This window comes from Oenanthe melanoleuca, chromosome 10, assembly GCF_029582105.1.
Source record: "Oenanthe melanoleuca isolate GR-GAL-2019-014 chromosome 10, OMel1.0, whole genome shotgun sequence".
Taxonomy (NCBI): Eukaryota; Metazoa; Chordata; class Aves; order Passeriformes; family Muscicapidae; genus Oenanthe; species Oenanthe melanoleuca.
In genome coordinates this window covers 12,004,894-12,021,851 of record NC_079344.1, presented here as the reverse complement: position 1 = coordinate 12,021,851, position 16,958 = coordinate 12,004,894, and the positions used below count along the sequence as shown (strand labels likewise).

General features: G+C 47.4%; 1 protein-coding gene across 13 annotated transcripts in view; it reads right to left on the bottom strand.

Annotated features, from left to right (window-relative positions):
* Positions 1 to 991: 991 nt before the first annotated feature.
* Positions 992 to 16,958, bottom strand: part of CHD2 (chromodomain helicase DNA binding protein 2) — an 89,650-nt gene continuing 73,683 nt past the window's right edge. For all 13 annotated transcript variants that reach the window (XM_056500224.1, XM_056500225.1, XM_056500219.1 and 10 more), the window contains 14 exons: positions 16,300 to 16,475; positions 14,806 to 14,847; positions 13,703 to 13,842; positions 12,909 to 13,047; positions 12,620 to 12,770; positions 11,254 to 11,376; positions 10,822 to 10,950; positions 9,935 to 10,075; positions 8,659 to 8,793; positions 7,393 to 7,571; positions 6,773 to 6,872; positions 6,121 to 6,337; positions 5,080 to 5,329; positions 992 to 3,993 (listed from right to left, as the gene is read on the bottom strand). In XM_056500224.1, coding sequence (XP_056356199.1) covers positions 3,660 to 3,993; positions 5,080 to 5,329; positions 6,121 to 6,337; positions 6,773 to 6,872; positions 7,393 to 7,571; positions 8,659 to 8,793; positions 9,935 to 10,075; positions 10,822 to 10,950; positions 11,254 to 11,376; positions 12,620 to 12,770; positions 12,909 to 13,047; positions 13,703 to 13,842; positions 14,806 to 14,847; positions 16,300 to 16,475 — 2,256 coding nt within the window. In that variant the 3' untranslated portion in view covers positions 992 to 3,659. The remainder of the gene's footprint in view (positions 3,994 to 5,079; positions 5,330 to 6,120; positions 6,338 to 6,772; positions 6,873 to 7,392; positions 7,572 to 8,658; positions 8,794 to 9,934; positions 10,076 to 10,821; positions 10,951 to 11,253; positions 11,377 to 12,619; positions 12,771 to 12,908; positions 13,048 to 13,702; positions 13,843 to 14,805; positions 14,848 to 16,299; positions 16,476 to 16,958) is intronic.

The window sequence follows — 16,958 nt, the reverse complement described above, 5'->3', positions numbered from 1 at the left end:
AACTTGGGAGAAATGGCTCCAATCCCTGCTTCATGTCCTGTGGTGTGGGCCTCAGTGAGAGCAGTGGAGGGTAAAGACCAAAGCAGCCACTGGATGCCATCACATCCCACCTGGGGAGAGGCACGTCCTGCCCAGGAGGGGCTGGGGACAGAGAGAACTCACTGATGGAGCAGGAGCAACCCTTCTCCTAGAGAAAGGGGAATTCTCCCCAGAAAAGGTAAAAAAGAAACTCACACATCCTCAGAGATCCATAAAACGTGGAGGTGAGATAAACACATAATCATCAGTATCATCCCAGTGAAATCCTGGTGGCTCTGGGTTAGAGAACATACAGCAACTTCTGATCAGGTGGAAATTCCCACCTGAAGATGCTTCCAAATCTCTGTCACCACAGACTGTGAAACTATGTAAAAACAGCCAAGCAGAACATGATTATTCCTGCACAGCAAAAATGCCCATGCTGGTTTGCCTGTGGCTGGCTGGAAAGGGCCCTGTCATCCCAAACCAGCCCCAGAGCTGCCACAGGACCCCCCAGAGACACCACGCTGGGGCCCTGCTGAAAATCTCAGTAACACTTTTTAATATACAAGAATCAAAAGTACAGCAGTTTTACAATGTAGGAAAATTTCATACATACTATATAAACAACATATTTACATCAGAAATCACTAGGACAGTGGCATTTCTTTCACAAATATAAATTAATATTAATTACTGTTTTTAGTCAACAGGTTTAAAAGTCCGTATTTTTACAGTAAGAGTCCTTCTCTCCCCAGAGGGGAGGCAGAGGTGGGGAGGAAATGGGTGAAAGCAGAATAATATTTTTGTGTGGATCACAAACCATTCACACAAAGACTTCCAGCACTCGGTTCTGTGTCCATTCTGGTTGGGACCACATTGCCTGTCCCACAGCAGGTTTTGGTCTGCAGGATTTCCACTGTGTGAACTCAAAACTTTACACCATTTCCAAAGAGGTCAGGCTGAAAAACACTTCTTTTTAATTTTTTTTTTTTAATGGAACCCTAGCAAGTTACTGCTTTTTCCTGCAGAGGTTGGAAGGAATCCCACATCTGGTTCAGAAGGAAGAGCTGTACCAGATGCTGACACAAACACCACAGGGAAGGTTATGGCTGTGGATGTGTCCCCTCTGATCCCACTCATGTGGTTGTGTTTGGTTATGGTCCCTATGCTGAGGGGACATAAAATGCATAAGTGTGTCTGTGTGTGCTCAGGGAAGACTTGCTCCCAAATCTCCTTCTCCAGCTTCACTAAAGCCAAACCCAGCAAAGACCCACCCACCACGAGTGGACATGATGTGACTTCAACATCAGGCTGAAGTGACAGTGGGGACAGCTCTACAGTGGATATGGATAAAGCTTTTGCTGATGCACAAGAAGGAAGAAATCCCAACCAATCTAGTGCCTGGAACCTGGGATAAGCAGAAACCCCCACATCTGGACACAGAAAATGCCTCTTGCTGGGACCCAAATTTTCCTGCACCAGCCCTCTCACTGGTTGGTCAGTATTGCCTTTGCTACACGAGTATGGCACCAACTTCCCACCATGACAAAAAGAGCAATTCTCTTTGCCCCTCCAAGGCTGCTTCCCTTTTCACATTAAAAGCTAATAGCTCTGAAAAGAAAGGACCTCTTTGTTGAACACCACAGCCTGCAATCACAGCTTAGTGGGAAACACCACAGAAACCTGCTCTCTCCACACCTCCCACCCCTCCCAGGGGGACTGTGGAAGACTCGCCTTCACCTCACCCTGCACAGGTAAACACAAGTGTAACACTTGACCAGGGCAGCAGTGCCTCTAAGGAAACAAAACTGCCCCGAATCTGGTGGAAATCTTGCAACACAAAAACAAAAGGGGAAGGAAACAGTTCCCGTGAGACGGGGAGGAGCGATGGCAGCAGATTCCAGGGACACACTGCAGAGTTTAGTGTCAGTTTGCAAGCGCCTTCCAAGGCACTGGCTGGAGTCAGGAAGCCAGCCCTGAACACCCACCTGCCCTCAGCCTTTTGGGGAAGGGATATCACAGCTTAGTAGGGTCAAATACTGGCATCTTAACAGGAGGCCCAGCTTCTGTGTCCCACCCAACAGGAGTCTGGAACAGCTTGGTCTTTAATACTGAGCTCTGGGGTGATGCAGCCCCAGGCACCACACTGGGGGAAGCCTGGCTCTTGGGAGAGCTTTGTGGGCTCCAGGGAACTCCAGCCTGAAAAATAATCACCCAAAGTGCTTCTGGCCAGCAGTATGTGCACAACTAACCCTCTCACCACACCAGTGTCCAGGCCAGATACTGGTTTACATTAAATGCTGTGGTTTGAATACTTGGAGGGTTTGCCCTGAAGTCCACTGAGCTGGGCTGCACAGCTTTTCCCTCTGCCACACTGGACTCTAAGACATTTGCTCCAAGAATCTTTACAGATCAAATCCTGAATTCCTCATTCTCTCCCTGCTCACTGAGGTGCTAAGTCCTCAGTTCATTTCCAATTTAGACAAACAAAAGGTCTGTAAGTGCAGGTACTTTTAGCAATTCAGAGTCACTGCTGACTGCTGGAAAGGCAGCAGGAATGTGACCATTCCCTGAACACTGATCACTGGATTGCTATTTCACTTTGTTCTACCATCCATTACCCCTCAGTTGCAGTAAAGGTTTGTGATCACTGCTTTGTGAAGCACAGAAAGAAACGACTTGCCCAAAGACCAGAGACTTCAGTGGCAGGAAGATTAGGAGTTCCAGGATCTCCAGAGCCAACTTTTGATCCTGCACCTCCCAGCCAGCATCTGTTAGTTCCTGGACCACCCAAGCTGCCCATGCCAGAAGAGTTTTGTTATGAATTTCTGAGCCCTGTCCATGAGGAAATACTGTTCTCACCCCAATTTCTTCCCTGCTGGTTAGAAGTGAGCTAAGCCTTTGCTAAGGAAGTTGGCCTTTTTTTCCCATATCCCTCTTACCCCTAGAGAGTCAAGATTTGCCAGTTCCAGCTCTGGAGGTGGGAGGAAGATCCCCCCACCTCTTCTGTTGTAGGGGACACAACAGCATCAAAGCAGAGCCAGTTTCTTGAAATGGATAAAGACATGGAAATGATAACATGGGCAGGAAAGTGATGGATTGTCACCAGCATGGCTCCAGCTCCTTTGGAGTCATTGTGCAGGGACATCAAGTGCCTCTTTCAACCTGTCCCTCCTTGAATATATCCTCCAGTTGCCCCATGCTGGTGACACACAAATCCCATCCCCAACCCCAAAGCAGCATCTGTCACGTAATATCAAGTCAGAGCAGGCACACAGCCTTCTGCACCATCCTAAGCAGCATCGATCTGCCTTCTCCTTCTGAGGAAATACTGGCTGGGGAAAATTCCCTTGGGTCCATTGGACTGAGGAAAACAAAAACAAAACAAAGAACGAGGCAGCAAGGCTGGTTCCATGACAGAACAGTTCAATGGTAAAAAAAAAAGGGGAAAGGAACCGGGAATCTAAACCAGAATCAAGAACTAGGGAAAATCTTCCTCCACCCACTCCCCCAAAATCTTCCTTGACCCAGCCAGGTGATAGCAGCATGTTCAGAGTTTCTCGTTGCTGGCTTGGAGAAAGCAGCCACCGCCACATCAACGCCAGTATCCCAGACGTGCACTTCCCCCTCCAGTCCCTTCATGCTTTCCGAATGTTCCAGTTATAATCTGGATTGTTTTTCTGTTCCAATGACCTATCCAGAGGTGACCTGTGATCGAGAGGTGACTTGGAGTCGTGGGGGGATTTCTGAGAGGGGGGCGAGCGAGGGTCCGAGACGGCGGGGTGGGCTGGCGGGAGGGGCTGTTTGTAATCGCCCAGTTTGTCTGTGTGGAAGGACCGGTAGTGGTCCGAGGGTCCCTGGCCGTGGTAGCCCATGGGCGGCCGGTGGTCCGACATCCTCCGGAAATCCTGCTGGTGGTAGTTCTGAGGCCTGAAATCGTCGGACCGCCGGCGTTTGGAATCGTGGTGGTGCCTGTGGGGAGAAAAAGGGGTGGAGATCAGCTCCCCAAAGCTGGGCTCTGTGGCCAGCGATGCTCACCCCCTGAAAGAGTCGGTCTCAAGTCTCTCTGATCTGCCTCACGACCATCATCAGAGACTGAGACCCCAGGACCCCACAGCTCGCTCTGGACCCGAGTTCTGGCCTGGCTGAGGTGGATGCTTGCCAAGGACTGTTTGTAGGTGTGCTTGGAGCTTGCCATGGCACACTGCTCTCCAGCAGGATACTGGTTATAGCGCCCTGTTCCTGCACCTGTTTCTTGGAGTGATGATCTCCACATACAATAGTCCACAAATTTCCCCACCTTTTGGCCAGAGGCCACTCACTTTGGAAAAGGACTATAAAAAGTGACTTTCCTAAAGAGACTTAGAGATCTCCTTCTCCCGAACAGATTGAAGACGCGTCTCGTTGGACGACCACGAGGATGCATCTGTCTGTTGGTAGCTATATCCCATCCTTTCTCTCTCTCCCCTTTTACTTCATTTCCTTTCTCTTTCTCTCTCCTCTTTTATAATTTGTTTCCTTTCTCTCTCTCCCCTTTTACTTCATTTCCTTTCTCTCTCTCTCTCTCCCCTTTTACTTCGTTTCCTTTCTCTTTCTCTTTCTCTTTCTCTTTCTCTTTCTCTTTCTCTTTCTCTTTCTCTTTCTCTTTCTCTTTCTCTTTCTCTTTCTCTTTCTCTTTCTCTTTCTCTTTCTCTTTCTCTTTCTCTTTCTCTTTCTCTTTCTCTTTCTCTTTCTCTCTTTCTCTTTCTCTCTTTCTCTTTCTCTCTCTCTCTCCCCTTTTACTTCATTTCCTTTCTCTCACTCTCTCTCCCCTTTTACTTCATTTCCTTTCTCTCTCTCTGTCTCCCCTTTTACTTTGTTTCTTTTACCTCTCTCTCTCTCTCTCTCTCTCTCTCCTATCACAAAACTGAATTGTTACACGCAATAAACTGCATTGCTGCTTTCTGCTGAACAAACCCCGAGTCTCTTTGTCCTTCGCAGCCCGGGGTCGAGCGAAGCGCCGCTGGGCAGGCAGTGCCCCCAGCCCAGCCGGGCGCAGCGGGGCAGCCTCGCCCTCACCTGTCGTAGTAGTCGCGGTGTCCGCGGTGGTCGCGGTCGCTGCCGTACTGCTCGTAGGGCCGCTTGCGGGACAGGTTGTTCGGCCGGTAGTTCCCCGAGCTGCGGTGGGGGTCGCCCCGCGAGCGCCGCTCCCCGTAGTGGTGCTCCTTGTACCAGTGCTGCTCGTACTGGTGGTGCCGCTCCCCGCCCCACATCTGGTTGCTGTTGCCGCCGTAGTTGAACTTCCGATCCCTCTGCCAGTCGCCTCGGTCTGCCAGGAGCAAAGAGCGCCTCTGAGTCTCTTTCATGCTTCCATTTAATTCCCTCAATTTTCTAATAAATAAGAGCTACTGACGCCCCTTTAACTTTCTCCTCCCTGGACTATGTGGGCCCAATATTATTCTTTCAATTTGTTTTTCACTATTTCTTTATCATCCTCTCAAATGTTATTCTGTCCCATTCTTACATTCTTTTCCTCACTACATCACCATGTTTCCTAGCCCAGCAGTAAGTAGAGTGGTAGTGTATATTCTATCAAATTGCCTGGAAAGGCTGACCTGGAACAGAGACTAGACAGAGCAAAAGGAATACAATAGGTATTTATTGAAAAGATGCACCTTGGGCAGTGAAAGAGCCCAGCCAGGGCTACACCCACATCAAATCCAAGACAGATCCTGATCACGAGTTTTACACTTTTAAAAGTTTTGGTTCATCTACATTTTGGGGTTAATTATCCAACCACAGCCCCAGGCTATGAAGTCTCAGCCCTCTGGCTTGCCCCCTTTCCCTCGCTGTTGTTTCTGCTTTTTGGGTAATGGGTGTCACTGATTCTCTACCTAGAAAGGAATTGTTTTGTCTAACTATCCTGTGAAGAGAACTTACTAACACCTAACATGATGCTTCAGAGTTACACACTAAGCAGCAGAGATTCTGAAAAATATAAAAGCTAAAACCCAAGGGATCACCACCTCCTTTAAACCTGAGCAGCCACAAGTCCCAGAAGGATTTGTGTCCAGGAGCATTAGGCGGAAGGGAAGGTTCTCCTGGCTCGGCAGCGCTCACCTGTGTTGCTGAAATGTCTCTTGTTGGGATGGCCGTAGTTGTCCCGTGGGTGCCCGTGCATCTGCTGCTGGGTGTGGGAAGGGGGCATGTGCATCTTCTGGGAGTGAGGATTGTGAGGCACGTGGGACTGGGACATGACGGAGTCGCGGCTGGAGCCCGAGGGCTCTGGGCGGAACGGCTTCTTCATGCTGGACATGTCCTCCTTCTTCTTCTGCTCCTGCAAGGTGGAGCAGAGGATACAGCTCAGCTGCTCTCCCACCTAAACACCCTGACTTGGCCTTGGCTGCCAGGCTCCGGATTTTCCTCTGTGCAAAAGAACGGCACAAACGTGGTGGGGACAGGCACGGTTTGGCAGCTCTGCTTCTGCACCTGATCTCCACGGGGCAGCACGCCCAGGCTTTTCCCTCCACAGGGCAGCTGAACATCACATACCACACCAACAATGCTTTTGCTTGGTCACAACAGCCAGGACAAAGTGGCCAGAAATGCCACATGAAAAAGAAGGCAAATGCAATCAGACTGTTTAGATGTTGAGAAAATCACACACTGCCAACAACAAAGAACACCCACAGTAAGAGGCAGAAAGAATTGGCACTTCCAGTGCAGCAACTTTTAAGGACAGAAATCAAAAGGACAGCACTTCAGATCTCACCTCCTCTTCCTGTGATCTTTTCTTATGAGCCATCTTGTAGAGTTTGTGTAGTTTTCTGGCATCAAATTCTGTAAATTTTGATACAAATATCCATAGGTTCCTAGAAGGACATGAACATTTTCTGTTAAGTGCTACAGCAGCAGTTTAACTGCTAACAGCTTCCAAACCAACATCAAATTCATTCTACCCTCTCTGGAAAACAGTCTTAGCTCAGGACAGGATGATCAGGAGGGCTGGAGCCACGTTCTTCCAAGTAAAATAAAGAGGTTTACAGTCGTTTATGTGATTTAGCTTTGAAATCAGTTTTAATGAAACCAGGGCAACTTGAAGACACTTGCCTGGAACTGGTAATGGAAGACCATCCCTGGAATGGGATGAATGGGGCTCTCAGCAACCTGGTCTAGTGAACTATGTCCCTGCTTATGGCAGGGATTTGGAACTGGGTGATTTTTAAGGTCCCTCCCAACCCAAGCCATTCCATGATTCTGTGATTTTGTAGATTGAGTGGACCAGAAAACACAAGATTAAGTAAGACACAAATGGCACATCCATCCACAAAAAAACCAGCAGCTCTGACTACCATTTCAAAATATCCTAAGGAAAACAAAATGACCCCTCACCTTCTCCATAGCTTGATGTGATCCTGGTCAGTGTAGGCTTTAAGGCACTCAGAGATGCGATCACCGATTTTTAGGAGGCAGTTGCGTGTGTGCTCCAGCTGTTCTTGAACTGTCAGTCCCTTGTCAGGCTTATCAAGTTGCTTCAGTGCTTTTTTGACTGGTCTCATCCTTTCCTTGCACTTGAAAGAGCAATAGAGAGGAGAAAGTGATTAATTTGGCAGAGGGCTCTACGTCATTGCCTGCTAATAAAGAAAAAAGCAGCTAATAAGCTGCTAATAAAGAAAAGAAGCTCGTTTAGCTTTATCTGCCCATTAGGCAAGGAGAAATCAGCTATTAAATAGCAGATTGTTAGACAAGCTGCAGACAATAATCAGTAAAAGACAAGAGTTTCCCCACCTCTAATGGTCCTTTCTTTTAGGGGGGAACAATTTGCTTTGCAATCAGTAACCACACATGGTATGCCCTGCATGGATCCAAGTGTATCCAAGCCTCCACACACTGGACCAGCCACCTCACCTGAAAGACTGCTCAACTCAATCCTGTCCAATCCCATCTCTGGTCACTTTAATGCTTGCTTTTACCAAAACTGGCAGACATGAGATGCAAGCACTATGGTTTTTTGGCCTGGGCACATCAACACTGCACACAAATAGGAAATCAGACAGGTTTTTTGACTGCCTGCCTGCATCTTTTGTGCGTCACAGAAGGAGAGTTAAAGACAAAAAACCCCACAGGACCTGCAGCAAATACAGAGATTTGCATTGAGAAAACTGCTTTTAAGAAGCCAAGGAGAATCTGCCATGACAACTTTTAGTAAAAGGCAATTTTCACAACGAGCCTTGTGGGCATGTTTGCTGTGAGAGCATTTACACAGCTCCGCACCTCCTACAAGGTCACCCTCAAAACTCTCCTGCATTTCCTGGCCTGAAAGAGCTTCAGTGGCTCCTTGGCTTCTACAGGAGAGGGACTGTAAGGCTGCAGGGTCTTCTGTAAGCCAGGGCTGCCAGCTGAGCAGTGGGAAGTCACCAGGTGAAGCAAGAGCCCTTGTGCATGCTCTGCTGACAGGCTGGCAGCACTGGTGGGCAGCTCTTGTCCAGGGCTGTCCTGCCCTGCTCTCAGATCAGCCAGAGGAAACCCCTGTGGGGCACTAGGAGGGGACTCACACCCCAACACCTAAACCACATCCTTGGATGACACCTGAGCAAACCTTGGCTGCCTTGCTGGGCTCTGGGCACTGCCCTCCCATCTCCTGATGAAAATACTCACTATGCTGAATGTCTCTTGGTCCAGATCATCATCCTCATCTTCTCCAATGGGGATGGGCTCGCTCCCTGCAGTGATGTGGACGGGACCTTGTGATCTCTTCCCTTTACTTCCAGATTTGGCCTCGCCACCTTTAGGCTTTACAAGGACAAATTGCACACATCACACCAAGAGCCAGAATGGAGGATCCCAAGTGACCCAACTAACAGCCTCCACACTATTGTTACTGGCAGTTGCTAAACCTGGGCACTGTTCCTACAACTTTCCTCCCAAAACCTCCAACTGTTGAGCTGCAATGGCTCTGTTTAGCTTTACATCATCCCTGAGGGAGCAGGGAGAAGTCAGAGCCAACAGTTTGGACACAAATAGGATATTCACACTCATGGGGAGAAACCAATGTTGAAGACTTGGAAGAGAGGTTAAAATAAAGAGTATCTCTCCCTTGCAAAGGACAGAGATCAGGGTAGTCTCATGTCTACAAGGATCTGCAACTTTATGTGATGTCACTAGTTCTCAAATCATGGCCTGTTCATGTACATTTTTATCAATATGACTTACTTGCACTCAAAGCCATACCAAAAATCACTGGAAAGCAAACTTTCCCCTACATAGGCAACAAAACTTCTTAGTCTGCACTTATGACCTCAGTGTCAAAACACACTGGGCATGCAGTACATACCTGTTCCTTGGGCAGGTACTTCAGGTCATTATTATGGAAGCTTTTACCCCCCTTCCAATTTGCACCCAGCCTCAGGGCAGTTGTACCCAAAATTCAAGAGACATTTGAGTCTCCAGCATACCAGTGATGTTGAAACACTCATTCTGTTGAGTCTTGAACAGTGACAATGACAACTTACAGTCTTGATGGTGTGGACACTTGGGTCATTTGGGCGAGTTTAAATTAAAGGGGAATACAGACAAGGAGCTGCCAAGCCTGTGATAAATCACAACTGGACAGAACTTTGATCTGAGTGCTCCAGGCTCTTCCCCTGTTCTTCCTTAACATCAGCTCTGTGGCCATACCCATGTCACAAGGACAGCTGTTTTTAAGGCAGCCTGACAAAATCTCTTCCGTTTTGGTCACACTCCATGAGGCTTCAGGACATATATTGCCTTTTCTACTTTTTATGGCAATTAAGAAGGGCTGAAAAAGGGATAGCCCCTCACCCCACAGTGCTTCACTGATGTCTCTTCACACAGGGCCTTTTGAATCCTAAGACTTACAGTTTGTCCTGCTCAGGGACTTCCCTACCAAGCTGCTACTCTAAGTTCCACATACCTTCTCTTTCTTGTCTCTTGTCTTCTTTTTCTCTTTATCACTTTCCTTTTCTTTCTTAGAGGATGTCTGTTTTTCCTTGTTCTCTTTGTTCTCTTTCTTCTTTTGTTTCTTTTTCACTGGGCTCTTGTCCAAGCCATCCTCCTAGAATATCAGTCACAGCACAAAGTTTGAGTCCCTCACTTCATGTACATTTTCTTCCATAAAACATCCTTAGAACACAGGCAGCTTTTGAGGTCCATCCAGATTTACCCTCACACCTCTTTAAGCAGACAGCAAGCCCTGCTCAAGCAGCTGCCATCCCCCCAAACGTGACAGAAGGGTATGAAAACCAGAGCAGCCCCACTCTGTGACAAGCTGGCAAGCTGCAGAGCAGCCCTGCTCTCCTGTGCCAGCTGTGCTCCAGAACACTCAGCCCCTGAGGTAGATACTGATCAGCACACGAACAAAAAGCTTCAGACTGCAAGCCAAACCACTCAAAGATTGAACATTTTCTCAGTAACAGCATGACCTTGGTAAACTCCAGCTTCACCACGGGCTGATGTGCCCAAAAGGAGAGGGAAACAATTCTTCTTTCTCTCCTTTATAAGGGCAACAGGCTTTGTCCTGAGACAACCTTTCCCCTGAGTCAATATGTGGATGTTTGTGGCCATTCTGGGATGCCCCAAATCCCTTAAAGCACTGACCTAAAAGAATAGGTGGGAAAGGTCCTTCTTTCACACCAATAGCTGTATGGGGGGTTTTGTGAGTTTGCAATCCTGTGGGAATTTGCTCTTGGTACCTCTGACTGCTGAGGGCTTTGCTGGGAATGCCTCCCAAGGTGAGCTTGGGCAGTCACAGCACAGCCCAAGGAAACCTGGAAAAGGCACTGTTCACCAAGGCTGACCCACCTTGACTTCACCTTCTTCTGACTGGTTGTCTGAGTGCCGAGGAGAGGAGAGTTCATTCCCATGCTCATCCTTGACTTTGGGAGCCTTGTTCTCTTTCTTTACTCGTGGTTTCCTCTTCTTTAGCTTGCCCTGGTGAAAACACAGAACAACTCAGGGAAAGCAAATAGCTACTTCCTGAGGACATTTCCCATCTCCTGAACATTGTGCAAACAGTGGCAGGCTGCAAGGAAGCTTGATGAGCCCAAATCCTTCAGTAAGTGCAATAATAACCTGCCCCTTATTAATTATCACTTAAATGAAAAATATCACAGTGCAATCAGACAATAGACAGGTCCACACTCCTTCACAGAAATGATGTCTGGTGACCTGGGAACACAGGGTGTCTCCAACCACTCCCCCTGAAACCCCCAGAATCAAGCAGTCACATCTCACCTCTTCCCCATCTTTCATGTTTTCTTTCTTGTCCAGATCTTTTTTCAGCAGTTTCAGTAGATAATCAACTCGGGTCTGAAGCTGTTTTCCCTGAGGTTTCTTATCTGTCTCAACAGGCAGGATCTTTGATAAAGCAGAAAGAAAAAATATATATACTCATGTGCACAAAGCTTGGCAACAGATTTACACATTAGCAGCAGCCTTTCCAGATGCTGCACCTTCTGGGGGAACAAGAAGGCTCAAGCCTTCCTTCCCCCCTCAGACTGTCCCTGTCTGGCCAAAGTCCTAGCAAGCAGGCATCCCTCCCCTTGGAATCCTGCACAAATTAAAGGATCCCAAGGCTTCCTAAGCCTTGCAAACTTGCTAAGTTCTCCTGAAGGAAAAAAATCCTTTACAAGTTACATTTGGGACCTCGAGTTGCAAAACTGAGTCCACTGGCCTTGACACATCAGATTTGTTTGTGACAGCTTGGTCACAGCAGCCCAGTCACTCTGGTAACCTGAGATATTGCTACAGCAGGGGCACAATTTTTAGTGGAAAACAAGGCTGAAAGGTGACACTTTGTGGAGGAAATACCTCAGCTTGCCAGCTAGGTTTGCTTCATACTTCACTGGAAAATGGGTGGCATGTCCCAGGCAGCTGTTCCCATTGCAAAATGCCTTTCTGAGCTCCACACATGCAGGGCTCTGAGGCAGAGGCTGATCTTTGCTAGAAGCACCAGCAGGGATGGCACAGGGAAGCTGCATGCTGGCAGCAAAGCTGCTGTGGAGATTCCCAGTGCTCCTCAGCCCTCTGCTGCAGTTTCCACACTCTTTCCACCACACTGACACAAGGGATGGTGGATTATTTTTAACCCAGATCATTTCAACATGGTGCCTGTATACTGCTCTTGTGGGGATGACTGAGGAACAGCGAGATGGAGGCTTTCCAGCTGGCTGTGCTGCCTTTCCCAGTCATGTAACCATACCCTCAAAGCTAACACAGACCAGCCTTGACATAAGCAGCGTCAAATCTGTGAAAAATTATTTCCACTCAGAAAATCACACTCAGCTTCTTGTGAGATGCTCAAGGAAACATCACATCACAGCCTCTTCTATCCTGTGCATGGAACCACACATGTCAGCACTGCCATTTCCTGCCTGCACCATTTCAGTGTGGTTCACCTGGCACTGCCCACCAAATGACACAACTCTGCTTTTTCCATCGAGCATGCAACATTCCATGAAGGTCACTGTTGTCCTCATTATTATTTATCACGACTGTTGGAGTAGTTACAAGCACAAACATCTGTTTCTGGAGTGAATGAGGCACGTTTGCTAAGAGCACTGCAATGGACCCAATGGAAGCACCAAGCAAAGCAACCTACCTTATCAGACAACTTCAACTCCGGATCTGTTTTAATTAGCTCCCAGTTTCCATAACCATGCTCGTAAATTCCCACTAACAAGCGAGAATCCTCCTCCACTCCCCAGTCTACATCAAAATGAGCAGCTTTGACACGGCACGTCAGGCGGTACCTAAAGGCATTTCAAACACGAGCTACTTTTAATGCTGGGGAGGATAAAGCAAATCCACACATCCAGGCTATTCCCTTTCCACTATAAAATCCAAACTCCCTGAGCCTCTTCCTGCATCGCCTACTTAGCCAAACTCACTTCTTCCTTTCCTCTGGGTCTGAGGGGATGGATTTGTGCAGCATTTCAAACTCCTCTTCATGCTGGATGATGGATTTCACATTGACTTGGACACCAGAAATCTTGATGGTAGGACCTCGTCTCTTCCCAGGTCCTTTCCCTGCTCAGCAATAAAACACAGCAATTAAGAGAGCTCTTACAGAAAGAAGTGTCTCTGTAAAATGGCTTCACAATGATCAAGACCTTGCCTGCAACCTATTATTAAAACACAAGGCCCAAAATATAAGTTTCCTTCCACTAACTCAATTAGATCTGCAATTTAAACACCTCCCAGTATCATTTTCTTAAAAATACTTTTAAGTATGCTGGAGCTGTTGGTTCTGCAGTCTTGGTCAGTTCAACAGACAGAGAGTGGGTGGTGATTCCAGCTCTGGGAATTGCTAACTGTGAATCCAGCTTTAGCATGGAGTACACAGCACCAGTTTGATTTCCAGTCCTAGGAGCAGCTAAAATAAGATCTGCTTTGCTTTGTGGCCCAGCATTCAATAAGCTGGTCACTTCAGTCTGTCCACACAAAAACTCATGTCCAGCAGAAGCTGACAGACCCAAGTGGCACTGTCCAGTCTGACAGAAAGCTCAGGGGCTCCTCTCAGTGGGTGAGAGCTGCCTGGCAGAGATGGGGTGGTTTCAGTGTGTTCTTGTTCATTGTTTCTCACAATGTGGCCTCCCTGTCCAGCATGGGAATGGTTCCCTCACAAGCCCCATGGAACATTCCCAAAAAAACCCTAACAGCAACACACAACCTCCTTGCCTACCTTCTGCTGGATTTTCCTTCAGCTGCTCCTCATATTCCTGCATTGCTGACACACAGCTGTTGTGGATGAGCTCCCCTAACCGCTTCAGGTCAGCCACAGACTTATCCACCAGCTCAGCATCCCGGGCAATGCACTCCAACCTGGGAAATGGGGAGAGTGTGCTCTTTGATACAGCTCATCATCTCTCAGTCACTTCCTATTCAATTGTTTCACTCAGTGCTCTGCAAATATGAATGTATGGAACGTGCACGAGTTGAGCTCGTGCAGGAAACAACCCAGTTTTTGTCTTTTCTTTGGTCTAACAGCTGCAGTGCAGATGTAGAAAAACTGATCCAATCCTCTGGATTTTTTAGTACCAAAGCAAAGGTGAGAACTGTTTATTTTGGGGGACAACAGGGACCCTCCATGACTGTCCAGTACTCCCTCAGGCTTTTCCAGTTCCACATTAACTCCATTTGATGGTCCAAAGCTGCCATCTGCTGTCCCTTTTGCCTGCCTAAAGTCAGCAACATCAAGACTCACACACAGGCCTTGTGTTTCACACCAGAAGAGCAGAACCAGCTGAAAAAGCACTGAACTACAATAAATACATTCAGGGAACTCTGCCTCAGCCCTGAGACCTTTCCAGAGCCAGCACAGGGCCAGGGCTCTGCAGATCCACATTTCAGGACTGTGCCTCTCTTTGATTCCCTTCAGGAGGGATAGAGGATGGAAAGATGCTCCAAATTCAGCCCTGAGGCTGACGTGCACAGAGAAGCTTGGCAAGCATTCTGGGTAGCATTTTCTGCTCTGACAGCTGCTCCCTCTCCTTTCTGGGCAGAGTGGCAATGCCCCAAGGGGCAGACTGTGCCAGCAGGACACTGCTGTGTCACAGCCCATGCCACGACTGCTCCAGCTGGTTTTTAGCCAGCATTCATCAGTACCCATCAACACAGACACCAGGGACTGCACAGCAGTGCTTGGGGTCTGATGGCAGGGCAGAAGGGCTGGTGCTGTCAGTGGAGGTTGTGTCAAACACCCAGAGCAGTGTGTGCCTGGCTGTGCTCACAAGCACAATGTGCCTCCACAATTCCCCTCTGGAGCAGGGCCAGGCTGGGACTCACCGTTCAAGAGGCAATCCAAACTTCTTGTAAGCCTTGATAAACCTAAGGAGAAAAAAAATATTAAAAAAACTAAATTAACTGCCATAAAAAGTAGGTTCAATATCAGAAATATGCTTGAATATATTAATTACAGCCTGTCACATTATCACCCTTGCATTCCCCACTGATCAGCTCAGCATCCCTCAGCATTGGGAAGCCTCATCCATTAAACCCCACAAAGAGTTTTGTGACCTTGGCTGAAGAAGAATACAACATTATTATGAATGCTGAGTGTTTGACAGATGAGGGGAAAAAAAAAGAGAAGAGTGGTAACTGTAGGGAAAAAAAAAAAAAAAGAAAGCATTGGCTTACACCATGTTGGTAATTATTAACTTCATTTTTCCAGGAAGAAAAGAGGCATTAAATCAATGTCATTAGTAATTTTAAAGCTTGGGCTGTAAATGTAGCAACCCATCACAGAAGAGCCAAATGTGGTCAATCGATCACAGAGGTTTGCAGATGAGGTTTGCTATTTATTTTCATGTCTTATTTTTATTGTGAAAATCCCTGCTGTGGCTAACACAACTTTAGGGCAAGAGTTGCTGCAATCAAACATTGCCTTGAGCTGGGAGTAGACACAACGGCTACAACTACAGGTTATTTTTAAAATTTGTTAATTCTTTGCCTTCTTTTTTTCATTTTTTATTCTTTCAGCCACTTTCTGCTACATCACAATAACCTAAATGGCTGTTGTATTGCATATTGTAACATGTCCTTCCTGCTCCATGGTTTCAAGATGGTTATGGGGCAGCTATGATAGCCCAAAAACTCTGGTATCTCCTGCTTAAAAATATAGCAGCTCAGAGATAGAAAGAGTTAAGGAAAACTCATAACTCCCTCTCTTCCATCTTTGGCTGAACATCTGGATAGAGCTGCAAGACAAAGATCTCTGGGAAAGACTCAAGAATTACAAGATAGGAGAAGAAAACAATGTTCTGAAATTCAGTCCCCAGCTGACATCAGAGACTGACACACAACCACTCAGACCAACAGGACCAGTGCTCCTCATGAGGTCATTTTGTCAGAGCCAGCCTTTCACTGAGGGCTTACATCAGCAGGATGACTGCCAGAAAAATGTCAGGAAGGTCAGAGCCCTTGGCTTCTCCAGCTCTGCAGCTCATGGCACCTAAGACCTCACATGTTACATGGCATTACCTCGATCCACTTGGCCCACAAAGGGCAGTTACAGCACAGATTAATTCCAGGAAGGTACCAGCTTCACTGAAACCTGACTAAAGACAATCCAGTCCATTCTGCACTGACCTGAATGTTGAGGTCATCAGCTGGGATCAAACTGAATTATATAAAGGTGCAGAAGCTGTGCCAGAGAACCAGCTCTGCCTAACCACTGATGTGCTTACAGGTGAACACGTCCTGGACTAATCTGGGATTTTCTCCACCTGCATGGGATTTCTATATTTGTTTTCTGACCTGTCTCTTGTGCCCAGCACTGACCTCCTGATTTCAGCATCAGTAAATCCCTCCACAGTGTCCTTTCTGACACTGCGAGGGCGTCCCCGGCGCTTCGGTCTCTTCTCGTCGTCGGTGTCGTCGGTCTCGCTCTCTGACCCAGATGACCTCTGAAGCCTTCTCTTGGTCTCTGCATCAGATTCACTGTCATTTGTCTGAGCCTGCACGTACCAGAGAAACAGCACTACAGTTAGCAACTGCTCATCTAATCAGCCAACAACCTTTTCTGTCCCTCTGTGCACTGGCACTATTTAATGGACTGTAAAACAGCTGAGCATCCACTCCTGAAGATGCAGGGGCCCATGTCACCAGCCCAGAGCAGCTGCACACCCCTGCAGTTCCCAGCTGGCTGAGGCTGTAGTGGTCATCCTGATTTTATAGCCACCAATTTCACAATTGCATTTTGATCTACTATGAGATGTTAAAATATTGATTTCCATGGGTTTGTGCCACAGACCTTTAGACTGTTTTGAAAACCAGGACACCTCAGAAATTAATCTGGATTCATCCAAGATGAATTATCCTCTGTGTTTTTCACATCAATGTTTTTCCCCAGCTCACCCCAGAGAAGAGCTCTAACCCCTAAAGTCCCAGCAGAGCATCATTGCAGTCAGCTTTCTTTTGGATTGGGGTAGATCCCATTA